At 47.3% G+C, this 13,354-nt stretch overlaps 5 protein-coding genes across 6 annotated transcripts; 2 read left to right on the top strand and 3 right to left on the bottom strand.

Annotated features, from left to right (window-relative positions):
• Positions 1 to 145: 145 nt before the first annotated feature.
• On the top strand, positions 146 to 1,355 carry BDCG_06544 (isoamyl alcohol oxidase). The gene is made up of 3 exons (XM_045422288.1): positions 146 to 348; positions 443 to 868; positions 1,236 to 1,355. The coding sequence occupies exons 1-2, from the start codon at positions 151 to 153 to the stop codon at positions 815 to 817; spliced, it is 573 nt and encodes a 190-aa protein (XP_045277964.1). The 5' UTR covers positions 146 to 150; the 3' UTR covers positions 818 to 868; positions 1,236 to 1,355.
• Positions 909 to 3,623, bottom strand: BDCG_06543. 2 transcript variants are annotated; one of them, XM_045422287.1, is made up of 6 exons: positions 3,102 to 3,540; positions 2,824 to 3,047; positions 2,711 to 2,729; positions 2,339 to 2,627; positions 2,001 to 2,277; positions 909 to 1,916 (listed from the first exon to the last, which is right to left on the bottom strand). In XM_045422287.1, exons 2-6 carry the CDS (start codon positions 2,896 to 2,898, stop codon positions 1,326 to 1,328), a joined length of 1,251 nt encoding a protein of 416 aa, XP_045281735.1. In that variant the 5' UTR covers positions 2,899 to 3,047; positions 3,102 to 3,540; the 3' UTR covers positions 909 to 1,325. The 2 variants fall into 2 exon arrangements, with proteins under 2 accessions (XP_045281735.1, XP_045277963.1); XM_045422286.1 differs by having other exon boundaries at positions 2,824 to 3,623.
• BDCG_06542 (uncharacterized protein) lies at positions 3,519 to 6,844 on the top strand. Its single transcript, XM_045422285.1, has one exon. The coding sequence runs from the start codon at positions 3,980 to 3,982 to the stop codon at positions 5,555 to 5,557; it is 1,578 nt and encodes a 525-aa protein (XP_045277962.1). The 5' UTR covers positions 3,519 to 3,979; the 3' UTR covers positions 5,558 to 6,844.
• On the bottom strand, positions 5,821 to 8,273 carry BDCG_06541 (inorganic phosphate transporter; the record flags this gene model as incomplete). The annotated part of the gene is made up of 8 exons (XM_045422284.1): positions 5,821 to 6,268; positions 6,413 to 6,538; positions 6,661 to 6,928; positions 6,993 to 7,103; positions 7,314 to 7,704; positions 7,781 to 7,888; positions 7,949 to 7,992; positions 8,195 to 8,273. The coding sequence occupies 8 exons, from the start codon at positions 8,271 to 8,273 to the stop codon at positions 5,821 to 5,823; spliced, it is 1,575 nt and encodes a 524-aa protein (XP_045277961.1).
• A 1,740-nt stretch (positions 8,274 to 10,013) lies between these two features.
• Positions 10,014 to 10,409, bottom strand: BDCG_06540 (uncharacterized protein; the record flags this gene model as incomplete). Its single annotated transcript, XM_045422283.1, has 1 exon — positions 10,014 to 10,409. The coding sequence occupies one exon, from the start codon at positions 10,407 to 10,409 to the stop codon at positions 10,014 to 10,016; it is 396 nt and encodes a 131-aa protein (XP_045277960.1).
• Positions 10,410 to 13,354: the final 2,945 nt, after the last annotated feature.

Below are 13,354 nucleotides of genomic sequence, written 5' to 3'. Positions count from 1 at the left end.
CAAAGTACCTTCAAGGGATTGGGCTGAATCAACTAACTGAGTTGTGTCAATGAAGACAGATGAATAATCGTCCCAGATGTGGCTCTATTCATGCCTTTGCTGGACAAATAGAACATTCTTGAGCAGCTGATTGATAATATTGCAGTAATCATGCTTTGTGGCACTTGTCTGCAAGAGAAATGCAGTCATATCATTGCATTCTGTAAGCATGATAAGAATGGGAGCAGCATGTTCATAAGAGGTGGACCTTCGGGAAAATATATGTCTCTTGTTCGGAGTCTCCTGTCTTGCGCCATTCTCTACCTCTATTCAACTTCAGTCAAGGCAACGCCCCTGGACTGTGAATGCGTAAGTAGATGCACGTACAAACGTGCATATGGTACATGGATTTTCCATCTAAACCACGCCCTTCACAGACAATCATAACTCATATCACACATAGTCCCCAGTCCCTGAGAGTGGCAAACCTTCAACAACACCATTAATGGGAAACTCATCCGCGCCGTTTCCACCAGCCTGCTATAAATCGCAGCCTACCTACGACTCAACTGTCTGCAGCTCCATTATTGCCCAATGGCATGCGTCAAGCTTCCACTTACAGGACCCTAGGAGTATTGACTACCCAACCTGGGCTGGTGATTCGTGCCTCTCTAACTTCGAGAATGGGACTAGCGTCAATGGTGACCCGCGGACACGAGAGAAGGGCTGCTCGATTGGCGGGTATCCGGTTTACGTAGTCAATGCTACGGGACGAGAAGAGGTTGTTGCGGCGGTGAAGTGGGCTGGGGAGCGGAATGTTAGGGTGAATATTAGGTAAGGGCGTTGTAAACGCCACTTGTCATTTGGTGGTCACCTATTTGAAAAAATTGTAAGTTCATTGATTTAACTTATTAGCGCCTTATTATGACATTAGAACTTAAACTGTTCATGTCCTTCAGCATTTTTGTTGGACTTTTAATATTTGGTACGGAGTACTCCGTATATAATTTCTTATTTTCTGTTCTGTTTGCTTTTCTTTGCTTTCACTTGGGAGAAAGAATAGTGTCTAGCAGCTTGTAAAACTATTGCTTTACTAGCTGTGATTAACTCAAGTTCTGCATACTAAAAAAATAACTATCGACGATGCTTCCCCCTTCTTCTGAACAACCGCATATCAATCGGAGAAACGAAAAGGAACAGAACAAGGAAAGAAAATAGTTTACTAATAACTCATTATCTCATCCTTGGATGGCCAGCTTCACATAGATATCCAGACAAACGCATAATGCGCACAAGAAAATAACACGAGAATTTCTCATTGCCCCCCCTACTCGGCGCGCAAAAAACTACTTCTTCATCTGATCACTCGTAAATGCACAAGACCCCATATCTCGCTTCACCACATCGGACTCAGGACGAATATCAAAGTCGAAAATATCCATCGGCACCCCCATCGTTGTGCACGCGTTGGGTATATCCACCAACCCCGCAATATGCCCCTGCACAGGTGCACAGCTCAACAGCAGATAAATCTGATAGTCATCATAGCCATAACGGCGCAGATACTCGATGACGCGCAGGCAGGTCTCGCGGTACGCAACCGTGGCATCTAGGTAGTGCTGCTTTCCGGTATGGTCCACGCTGAAGCCCTCGAAGGTCAGGTAGCGGCCGGGGCCGAACTGCGGCTCCACGGGGCCAGGGTGGAAGATGGGAGATTTCATGCCCATGTGTGCCATGCCGCCCTTGATCACGTTGAACTTGATGGTGATCACGCCGGCCATCTCGATGGCGCCGCAGAAGGATATTTCGCCATCACCCTGGGAAAAGTGCAAGTCGCCGACGGAGAATTTGGCGCCGGGGACGTGCACTGGGAGATAGACTTTGCTGCCACGGCTGAGGTTTTTGATGTCACAGTTTCCACCGTGTTCGGGGCGGCCCTATGTTGGGTTGTCATTGTTAGAATCTGTGGTTGCATCTTCTGTACAGAACATATATGTTCTCGGCTCCAGAGAGTGACCTACAGGAATAGTTCTAGCTCCCTCTCTTCCGACCTTCGCCTTGATTTCCCCATCTGCACTGCCCGCGTGCACGTTGATGGGCTCGGGGGGCTTCGCCACAACCCGATCCAAATGGGTATGAGTGGAGATAAGTTCACCCTCGCGTCTGTTCCACTCTGCGAGAACCTCAGCGGAAGGCGCACAGCCTAGGATTCCCGGATGGATCAATCCCGCAAAGCGGACGTGAGGGATGTGGCGGGACGAGCAGAAAATGCCCTCAAAGTCCCAGATGGCCTTTGCACTGCAAAGGGGTTTAGCATCGTAACCCTTTTTCAAGGGGATCGGCTTAATTGTTTACATACGCATGGGGGTAGTGCTCATCCAAGAAGCCACCTCCATTCTTCGCATCGAAGACGCCGGTGAAACCCCACGGCTGATCCTCGAATGGCTGCACGTCCTGGATTTCAACGAGGAGCACATCACCAGGCTGGGCGGTTTCGATTTCGAAGGGGCCTGTCAGATAATGCACGCGAGTCAAGTCGATATCACGCATGTCGTCTGCGCAATCATCGTTCTTGATCTGCCCTCCAGTCCAGTCGACGCATTCGATCTTCACGACTTCGCCGTTCTTGATCGTCGCGCATGAGGGAACTGGAGTGGGGGAGGCATGTTAGCTTCACTACCCCGCATGAATGCGCCTGAAAGACGCCATTTATCAATTGGCTAATACTTACTGTCTGGATGCCAGCGGTTCTATATAACAGAGATATAACATGGTTAGCGAGACGAGAGTTATGGGAAGGCCACATTAACTGAAATTTATGGATATAAAATCTAGTAAACATACATGCAAGCCATTTTGTTCACCTGCAGGCTTGTTGAGGTCGACCTTCATGGCCGTGCGAATGCCTGTTAGACCCATTGTAGAAGTAGACCAGACCTGATGCTTAGGTGCAGTAAAGTAGTAGTGAAATAGCAATGCGACTTTGAATAGGACGTAGGGAGTATGGCAGTGCTGAATGAGGAGACCCTGAACGGTAAATTCTTATCGAGCGGGGAAGATCCTAGGCTCTTATATGCTTGTTAGATTTGTTCGTAGGTAGCAACTCCGCGAGTTATACGAACGGAAGCGCTCCAGGGACATCGATATCCCGAAGTTCAATCCCCGCATTCGGGAACATGGGATGGTTAGTACGTTTTCTCGGAAGAATATCCATGGTTCTACATGGAGAGTATCCTTGCTGACGTTTAAGGAGTTGAGAGATGGGCGTAGAAGCTCCCGGTTAGAGTTTCGGCTGCAAACCCCCACCCTGCGATGCGCAAAATGCGGGGAAGCCTTTGAAAGTCAATGTTTCGGACAACTGCTCTGCGTTTCACCTGGTTTCAAGCCTGTGGCGTCTCTTTCATAGACGTTGTAGCAACTGGTTGTCGCAAACTGCCCGATTGGGACATTAGCCCTAGCCCTAACCCTAACAACAGACTCATATCTCATCGAATGAATGGTTTCGGTACCCTAGTGTTAGTTAACTTAGTTAGGACCAAGTTTTGAGAAGCCAACCACAAACTATCCTAGCCTGCTAACTGCTACCGTGCAGGGAGGGGAGGGTCATGGACGCGACATGAACTGGGCATTTCGCTTCCCAGCTCGTTGGGATACAGGGGATACACTCCTTGGTTCGAACATCGGCCAGACGCGGCCATGCACTAGCTTCCCAAGTTCCTGTTTGCTGCCACTGGTCTTGAAATCCGAAAGAAGTGAGCAAACCGACAAGAGTGGAGTGCTGGTGTTCGTGGGGCACTTCATCAGCTCGAAAGCCAAGGAGAGGTTAGGCAACCCTCAATTTCCGCGAGCTGGATCTCTTCTCCATCGCAACAAGAATACAGCTGGTAGCTCCAGGTGAATGCTTTGTTGGACCTCGTATTCCCCCTCTTATCCAGCATATCGACTGGGAAAGAAGCGAAGAATGGATTCTAGGACGGAAAACGAGGGGTTTTGAAAAGCAATGTCTCCCCTCAGCCTAAGCAATCTCCCCATCGAGATATTACTCCACATTGCTTTGGGTATCAAACGCCCAATCCATCGGCTACACCTTGCACTATGCTCTCGTGCCTTCTCTGAGCTGTTTCTCCGCTTCGTCTTCCTCGATATCAAACTGGAAGATGTAGGCGCTAAGACTGTGATTGCTCTGGTTCAAACGCTCCTCCGCAACCCGCATATTGCATCATGCACTCAAACTCTTGAGATTAACGATTGGTCGACGGAGCTCAGCTATAGGAGAAACAGCTATGACCCACCTGAGACCCTTCCATCTCCAAATTCGGAGCTCCTCTTTGACCAAGACCTTATTCGCAACGCGGCCCAGGGGCTCTACACTGCCAGCGACGAACATGCGCTACCAAAATTTCTGGCTCATCTCTCAGCCGGCAATGAGGATGCATGGGTCGGTCTACTCCTTTTCTCTGTCCCAAATTTGAAGGAATTGAGGTTGTCTGTGCCATATGAATGCTCTTTCCCACGGAGACTTGTCGAACGTGCGGCAGCACGTCTACCGCCCTTTGATTCCCGGCCAGCTTTCACCCGCCTCTCTCACGTCTTCGCCAAATGGTATGATAGCGAGAATTCTCTTGAATCCGAAGCGTTAGAGCCGTTCTTTTTCTTTCCGTCCGTCCGCCGTGTTGCTGGCGAACAAATTACAGATTATATACCAATGAAACCCGATGATGATGATGATGATGAGTATGAAGATGAAGAGCCAATCAGCGTTTATGATGACCGTGCAACTATTTTAGCATATTCAGAAAACAAGCCCACAACTTCGACCGTGTCCGAAATAGATATTTCGAGAAGCAATACTAATAATGGCTTCGTCCGGCAAATCAAGCTGTGCAAAAATCTCACATCGTTCAGATTCGAACACGCCGACTCCTTTGAATATGACTCTAGTTTCCTCCCGGGAGATTTCGCCCGCTCTCTCGCTCACGTTAAGCACAGCCTCGAAAACCTCTGGCTCAGCTATGACGACTACTATTTCAATGGGCAGTCCTACCAGGGAGATGACGAGACTTTTGGCTCCCTGGCCGGCTTTTCTGTGTTAAAATCACTGTACATCTTAGCCACGAGTCTGATAGGTACGGACGCGCTGGGCAGCACAGGCGACGACTACGACGACGCCCTATTGAACCCCACAGATCACAAGCGGCTGTCAACGATACTCCCCGCTTCGCTCGAGTCACTTACGCTGGCCAACGTTTCCAAACGTCATTATGCCGGAGTCATCAGGCACCTGAAGAATCTGGTCGAACCCTCTAACTTCTCGCAATACACACCCCGGCTCAGCGAGTTAAAGATTGAGGGCGAATTTTCCAGAAACGACGAGCGGAATCAACCCGGCATTATGATGACATTAAACGGGCCGGAGCCGGGGATCCCGCAGGAATTTCTGGACCAGGCTGAAGAGCTGGAGGATTTATGTGAAACAATTGGAGTTGACTTTGAGGTCCTTGATTCGCGTATTCTTTTGTTCAGAGAGTTGAAGCACAAACGGAATGAGTGGAGGAAACGACAGGTGGGCCTTGATTAGTTAGTTAGTCAACGGGCTCAGATGTTTCCCTTTTCTTCGCTTTGCTCCTAGTACAGTTCGATATCTGTTTTCACCTGTGTGAGTTATGATTTGCACTTCATTTTTGTTTCGCCCTATGTATAGATTCGGAATGTAGTGCCATTGGATCTCAGATCAGAAATATGTAAAATCCATAGAATTCAAGCACTGTGCATATTAGGTGTGATTGACAGAAAGTGTTGGAAAAGCGCCTATGATATCTTATTACAATGATTACCACTTGCTCAGACAGTGTCTAAGGGAAAAATTTTCTCGAGATCGGACGAAACAAAAGCAGTCAAAAGGCTTAGCACTAGACCACTAACACCTCTCCTCGCCGACGCACACGAAAACTTAACTTGCCTATTCATCTTAATCACATCTTCCAACTGCTCCAGCAGTGTATTCGACCCATCACTCTCCCGCGTCTCCGGAATCAACCACTTTGTCACCGCAACCCCAAGTAACATAAACGGCACGAATATAATAATAACATACCCCAGCCATTCCGCACCAGGATCCGAAGATCGGTAGGACCCAATGGGTGCGAATGCAACGAACGCCTGCACAACCACAGACGCAATCTTGCCCGCTGCAGAGGAGATGCCGTGGGCGGTGCAACGGAACCGGGTGGGGAAAAGCTTCGCGGGGACCATGAAGGTAGTGAAAATTGCGGCCAATTTTGAAGAATATCTGGCTGAGAATGTATAGGAAGCTAATGGGTGGGACGGAGGTGTGATGGCTTACGGTTTCGAAACTTACGCCGATGGCGATAAGGATGGCAGTTAGGACTAGGAAGATGAATAGCTGTATTGTACGCGGCGAGATGTGTGCCACAAGTTTTCGAGGAGGTCGGTGTAGACGCTGCGAGTAGGGAGGGAAAGAGGGGAGCCACCTGGATCTCGCGTGAATTTCAGGGGTTTTTCGTTGAAGATTTCGGAAATTACTTTGTAGGAGTTTGGGCTAAGGGCATAGTAGAGTAGGCGAAATCAAAGCAAGCTCAGGAGAGAGAGGTCTCCAGTAAAGTGGGCCAGTGGTCTTTGGTGAGGAAGAGTTCTATGAAGCTGGTGTAGAATCATGCTCACCGGCTTGGTTTCTCCTCATCAATGTCTGAATTGTCATAGTTCTTGATAGATCGTCTTGCTGGTCCATCAACTGTGATTATGGAGCTTGCTTCTGAGAGGAGAGTAGGAGCATTCGGACTGAGTATTGATCTGTTACGCGCATCCCTGCTAGACTCGCCTGATACCCGGTGCTCGGTAATTTTAGGGGCTTTGGAATGATTGTTATTGCCACTATTATTCGCGGTTCCCTGGGCTGTGTTTGGCTTGAGAAAATGCCACCAGTGTTGTGCTAGGAATATATTCGGAAGCGAGACTTCTTGATTCGGAAGTTTGCATCTCGGGGTTGCGTGTACGATGAGGTGAACGAGTTGCTCGTTTCCATCCCATTTCATTCAGATCTTCCAGTGCCTCGTCTGGCCGGTTTAGAACTTCCATGGTATATCTGTCTGGGGGACTCAGGGATACTAATCCGGAAAAGTATGTCAATGGCAGCCGGGATGGCCCCCACTCCTATAACCCAGCGCCAAATGCTATCTATTGTCCGTCGACATAATTCGTCATCAGTGCATGATCTGATACTGTCGACATATGTAGGGATTATTGGTCGGGAGTCCATTCTTGTTCGCCAATGTAGCAAAAAGAGCCACCAATGTGGTGATAAGGTATCAATCAACATTGCTGCATAACGAAAACAGTGGCAATCATTCGAGCACGAGACTTGGTAGGAACAAACTCAGATACTATCACTGCGCTCAGAGGATAGTCAGCACCAATCCCAATCCCCATTAGGAATCTCCAGAAGATTAGCCATCCAGCAAGGTTCATTGATTGCGAGGCGCCTTCCGAAGCCATTGTCACCCCGACTGTTGTGATGATAATGACAAGCAGTTCAAGCCCGTACATTTTGCGGCGGCCATAAAGGTCCGCAAGAACACCGAGTGCATATTGGCCGATAATGGTTCTGACGGGGGGGGGCAGGCAGCGCGCATAGCAGTCTCGATTCCCGAGGGCATCGCTCCATGCCAATAGACATGCGAAAGCATAGGGATTATGATCCCCGAATATCTGTTAGGTGATATTGAAGCGTAAACCTGTTTACTGCTGTTTGAGGACCGCATTCGAAGATGCATGCGTTACATACGTCATATCCATCTATGAAAAAGATTACGCCGGCAACAAACACAACCAGACCCTGAAAGTGGGTGGCATCGAGCTCATCAAAGACTCGATGGCGTCTTAAATGAAGCTCCTGTAATATTTAACCCATTAATTGAGTCTAAACGATCATTCTGAAGATTCAGTAACGCACTGGAATATGGGTGAAGTTTTCTGTGCGATTCTTGATCTTGAAACCTATAGGAAATTTTCATCACTAGAGAGTATGTTGTTGAGAATAGGATCATAATAAAACGACCGCTAGGTCATTGAAAGCCACATCTGTAAAATAGATCTAGAAAAGTCCATGGCAAGAAGCTCTCCCTTCGGTTAAAAGTGAATTCGAGAGAGTCTTATTCTTCTTGTATGGAGCTATGATAAGTTAGAAGCTGTCAAAAACGCGAGGCGGGAAGTCCGGCCTGGAAACCAAGTCGCTTGGCCAACGGTTGATCAGCCCAGAGGATATCTCGGCATTTCATGTGGCGGCCAATGGTTCATGGGGAGTAGCACGGTTACATGCTGTCAGATGGTAAACGACGAAAACAGGGAGGATAGGATGAGTTTCCATCGGTGTTGAGATCTTGTGCACCGTGCATAGCCCCTCATTAGACAGACAATGCACTGCCGACAACTTATTCTTGTGATCTTTCCAAACGAAAATGGGAGGGCGGAAGAATTAACGAAAGTATTGGAAGCTGTCAGAGATTCCTTGGCCCATACAGAAGCCCGGAAACAACCACGAGGTTGCAAGGGGCCAAGGGTGGTCAAGGCTAAAAACGCCATACGTGGAAGATCTACGAACTTGTCAGCTATGTCTTTGCATGGGGCTCGCGGCGGACAGGGCACGGATAAAATCTTACAGATCTATGGAGAGACATCGAAAAGATCACTTTTGCTACTATGATGAGGCTGAAGCATCCTTGTTTCGAAGGACCAAAGCTGGGAGCGGTTGGGTGGCACAGATGGTTACTTACTTCTAGGAGATAAATGTAAATGCTGCATTAGTGAGAGAAGTTTTAGTTCAAGAACATTGTTTCGTGACGAAGTTTTGTAGTTGGGCAGAATTTCTTTTTCTAAAGAGGATGGTTAGCGAGACAATCTTGATTCTCCATGATTCTCACTAATCAAATTATATACCGTTAATTTCAATGTACTTCTTGAACCTCACAGTAGCCAATAAAGAAGAGCTCGAGGATGTCCTGGCGACGTGGCTTCCTATATCCAAATGTACTGTCGGTCTGATTCCTTTCCTTGAGTAGAAGAAATCTTTTGTATGATAGTAGCCAAAATAAGTTTCCGGCCGTAGATCCAACTCTGGAAACTGAACTGGTCTACCGCGGAGGAACACAGTGTTAGAGATATGAGTCAAACATGGAATTAAATACAGGGTTGTTCACATTATCAAGGATACCTTTTTGCTTCTTGAAGAAATATTGAACTCTTTCTTCTCCCTGTTTCATGATCGGAGGTTTAACGAAATAAACGCGAAAAGCATCTGAAGAGTCATCTTGAGGGCCTGGAGGTTCCGTGTGGGGGATCGGCCTTCTCGCGGCTGATGATACTGCTTGTCACTTTAGCTCCTGTTCGAACACCTGATAAGATGGAAATAGCGTTACCTGAACATTTTATAATGGGAAGTTGCTGTTGAGGAATCGTGGAGATAAACGGCATTAATAGTGTATAGACGGTCGTCATTGCGATGGCCTGCTTCGAGAGTGCAGTATTTAAACTGGAGAGGGACAGTCATCCCAAATACTACCACGGGGAAAGTGGATTAGTTAATAGACGTAGAAATGGAACTTGGTCAACATACACTTTTGCCCAGCCATTCAACTGTAAAGCTTTCCAACTTCTTTGCCCTCCCGATCCATTTGACGATTCAAAGCTAGGGCGATGCGACAACTCCGTCTCACTCGATAAAGAAATATGAGGCCGCGGCAGGAGCTTCTGCTCTTCGTGTTTCCGTTTTTCCCGACGTGTGTGTTCGAGGAGGGTCTGCGCTTCATGTCCGAAACATTAGTGTTAGCCGTCAGAGGATCTATGCTGTCGACAGTGCTTGTCGTTGCAGTTCGCAAAGGCGGGTTAAATGAGAACACTGAAGGCAACGGTGAGGTTGATTCAGTCGCCGTAGAGATCGTTGATCCAGCTTCGAACCGATACCCTCTCTCTTCATACAGGGGAGGAAGTGGATTAGTTGGCTCATGGTGGCTAGCATCATTTCAAGTGGAAGCTCTTTTCAGTGGGGTTTCAATCGCATTTTGTGAAAGCAGAGCCTTGTTGAATTCATGGTGGGAAGGCCAAGATCCATTTCCATGCTGAGCCGAAGCGTTTGCCTTGGGTTCTATGGCGTTGAGAACCCTACGGTGGAAAAGATCAGGCTGACCACAAATTGTCTCCCACTCCTCGTCCTCGCCAATGTCTGCCCGGTTCCTTTCCAGCATGGCGAATTCCATCTGGCGTTCCATGGCAGCTAGAATTGCTTGATATCTGTCCGTTGCGTATGTGACACCTGCGTCGATCGGGAACGAAAAGGAAACATCCCGATCCAAGTGGGTGGGCACGTTGATCGATGTCGATGTTGGCTCTGCGCGCAACTCCGCAAGCATCTTTTCCATGCTCATCAGTCTTATCCTGATACCAGCGGTTTTCTCCCTGAACGCATGTCAGAACCACCAAATTTCCCGCAATTTCGCTGCGAATGATATAGCCCAAATGAGGTACAACCACAGTGACTGCTTATGCCTCTCGATTCTTTCCTGCAAAGCTATAATGTCCTTCTCTCCCCATGCCAAGTGCCTGACAACCTCCTCTCCCAATCGAGTCGCATTTTTCGATTTCATCAGAATCTCCCTTGACCTGCGGATACTCACGCGCGGGCTTGGTGGCTCGAGATGGTCGTTTCCTAAGGACTGCTATTGTAAAACAGAATATTTTTCCAGATGCGCTCGAAATTCTCTTAATGTAGTTTCCACCTCGCGGAGCTCGATGCAGGAAACTTCATCCGTCTCTTCGAGAATAAGATGGAAGCATTTTAGAAGATCCTCAAAAAATCTAGCACCTCTTCACGAAGCCCAGTGATGGCCTGCGCTGCACTCGTGGGGCCATGTCGGCAATTAACGATATAATGGCATATTTCGATTAGGCTGAAGCTGTCTGAAGGAGAAAATCCAAAACTCATGAGGAACAAGCTGTTCCCTCCGGGCTAGCTTTACAAAGGAAATCGGGGAAGCTGCCGAGTTGGCTCATATGTCACTGAATCCGTGATGCAATATTAGAATTAAGAAGTCGAACGGTCCAAGAGTAGCACATAGCTTTAGTGATACCCGCTCAAGTAGACCGCGGTTGGCAAAAACGAAACACGCCGTAGTAGATTGTGAGCAGATAGTATATAGCAAATACCACACTCTATCTTCTTAGTCAGTTGTGTCATGATGCGGGCAGTTCTTCGATTCTGAACAGAGAACAGACCGTAGCTCCGTTGAGATGCCTGATATAATAACCTCCCGCAAGTGCCAAGCCAAACAGAAGGGACTATCCGTTAGCTTTCTAAGGTTCCGTCAGCGGATCAAGCGCCAATAATGGACCCAGTCAGTGGGCGTGTGAGGCTGGGTCATTGCAGTCATTGCTTGGGAATTGCCTGTCCTTAGGGCACAAATGCCTTTGATATTCCGTTTTTTGCTCTCAGACCCGGCCGGCCGTGCCTTGGTATTTCGTGGAAGCATACGGAGAGGTTGTTCCAACGACAAGACAGGCGGAGAGCATCAGGGCTCTCGGAGGACATGGCAAAGGGTCACCATATATATCTAGCTCCTTGGACATCCAGAGGCGGGACAGGGTGAACTGGTTGAAGTTGGTCAGGGCGGATAGCATTAAATCGATGATGTACTACGGTATGCCCCGGTATTTTCGTTAGTTCCATCCTAATATTTTAGTGGCATTCTAACCATCATTCTGGGGAGGGGGTATATGTGGCATTCTCGCGTTGAGCACGTTCTCATTATTATAGAATAATCTGTAGAGGAATCAATAATCATATTCATATCTAGTATAGTCATCACCTGCCTGTATAACTGTCTGACAGTGAGCTGGCATCTCTGCTATAAGCTCCTGTAGCTGCTCCTCTCTCATAACATCTCAGACAGCTCTAATCACTTCTTGAAGTGCATCACAACTTCACAAGACAGATTCTCCTCATCTTCACGGTTCTTCTGTATTCACAGCTTCGTATGATTTCATACAGTCTCAATTGAGTTCAAATTCAGAGAATAGAGTGATCAGTATGCTTCTGAGAAGTAGCTGCACTCAGATTGCATCTGTATTGAATCTCAAGATGATTGAAGGTCTTTTCATAAGTTCAATCAAGACTGAAGAAGAAAAATATCTCAACATTGATTGCAGGTTAATTGCTTTGAAGATGTAGCAGAAGATTCAAGAGCAGCAAGGAGGTTCATCTTGATAGACAATAATAAAGAATAGTGTGAATGAGGATAATCTCTCTATATATTAAAGAAAAACCAACTTTTCCGTGCAAAAAACGCTGTAACGTGACCTCATGTGACATCACGTGCACCCCATCAAAAATCCATGGATACGTAGTGGCGCCTGCCAATTGCATCACTCTATCTACCCCCTATCATCACCACCGCCTCTAACGCCCCGTAGCACCCCCTATTACTTCCACTTCATACCCCTACCTCCATCTTACCACTCACTCTTACCACCCCTACCACCCCTACCACCCCTACCACTTCTATCACCTCTACCACTCCTACCACCCCTACCACCCCTACCACCTTTACCACCACTGCCTCTACCACCCCACAGCCCCCCTATCACTTCCACTTCATATCTCTACTCTACCCCCATCTTACCACTCACTCTCTTACCATCCCTATCACCTCTACCACCTCTACACTTCTTCCACTCCGAGCCCCCCTTACCACCCCTTATCACCTCTTACCACCCCTACCACTCCTACCACCTCTACCATCACCACTGTCTCTACCGCCTCACAGCACTCTCTATCACTTCCACTCTCTATCTCTACTCTCATCTTACCATTCTACCTCTCTCTTACCATCTCTATCATCTCTCTCATTTCTATCATCTCTATCACTTCTCTCTATCACCTTTTCCACTCTCTAGCCTCTCTATCATCATCATTATCTCTACTACTCTACAGTCTCTTCTATCACTTTCACTATCTCTACTTCTCTCTTACTATCTCTATCATATTTTGATCTCTGTGTTTATAGTATATACTGCTAAATACTCTGTAATAAAATCTCATATGATGTCATATACATCTCTTTGAATTCATGAATGAGATTGAATAGCTGACTCTGCAGTCTGTACAGCTCTGATTAATCTGATAATGATGATAGAGATGATACAGAGGGAAAGAGAGTAGTAGAAGAAGTAGAGATGATGATAATGATGATGATGAGAGGGTAGAGAGTGAAAGAGGTGAAAAGGATAATAACAGTGAGTAGAGATAGAGAATGAAAGTGATAAAGGAGGTTGTGGGGTGATAGAGATGATGATGGTGATAGAGGGGGAT

The sequence above is a fragment of the Blastomyces dermatitidis genome (assembly GCF_000003525.1).
Source record: "Blastomyces dermatitidis ER-3 genomic scaffold supercont1.7, whole genome shotgun sequence".
In the NCBI taxonomy this organism is placed as follows: domain Eukaryota; kingdom Fungi; phylum Ascomycota; class Eurotiomycetes; order Onygenales; family Ajellomycetaceae; genus Blastomyces; species Blastomyces dermatitidis.
This window is presented reverse-complemented; position numbering and strand designations above follow the sequence as displayed.

Excerpts from the sequence above, each read along its gene's own strand:
- BDCG_06543 (XM_045422286.1), bottom strand. The coding sequence starts at position 2,898 with ATGGGTCTAACAGGCATTCGCACGGCCATGAAGGTCGACCTCAACAAG. Across the intron at positions 2,278-2,338 it reads GATGAGCACTACCCCCATGC|TGCAAAGGCCATCTGGGACT; the intron begins GTATGTAAACAA and ends ACCCCTTTGCAG. Across the intron at positions 1,917-2,000 it reads AGGGAGCTAGAACTATTCCT|GGCCGCCCCGAACACGGTGG; the intron begins GTAGGTCACTCT and ends AACCCAACATAG.
- BDCG_06542 (XM_045422285.1), top strand. The coding sequence starts at position 3,980 with ATGTCTCCCCTCAGCCTAAGCAATCTCCCCATCGAGATATTACTCCAC.
- BDCG_06544 (XM_045422288.1), top strand. The coding sequence starts at position 151 with ATGCTTTGTGGCACTTGTCTGCAAGAGAAATGCAGTCATATCATTGCA. Across the intron at positions 349-442 it reads CGCCCCTGGACTGTGAATGC|TCCCCAGTCCCTGAGAGTGG; the intron begins GTAAGTAGATGC and ends TATCACACATAG.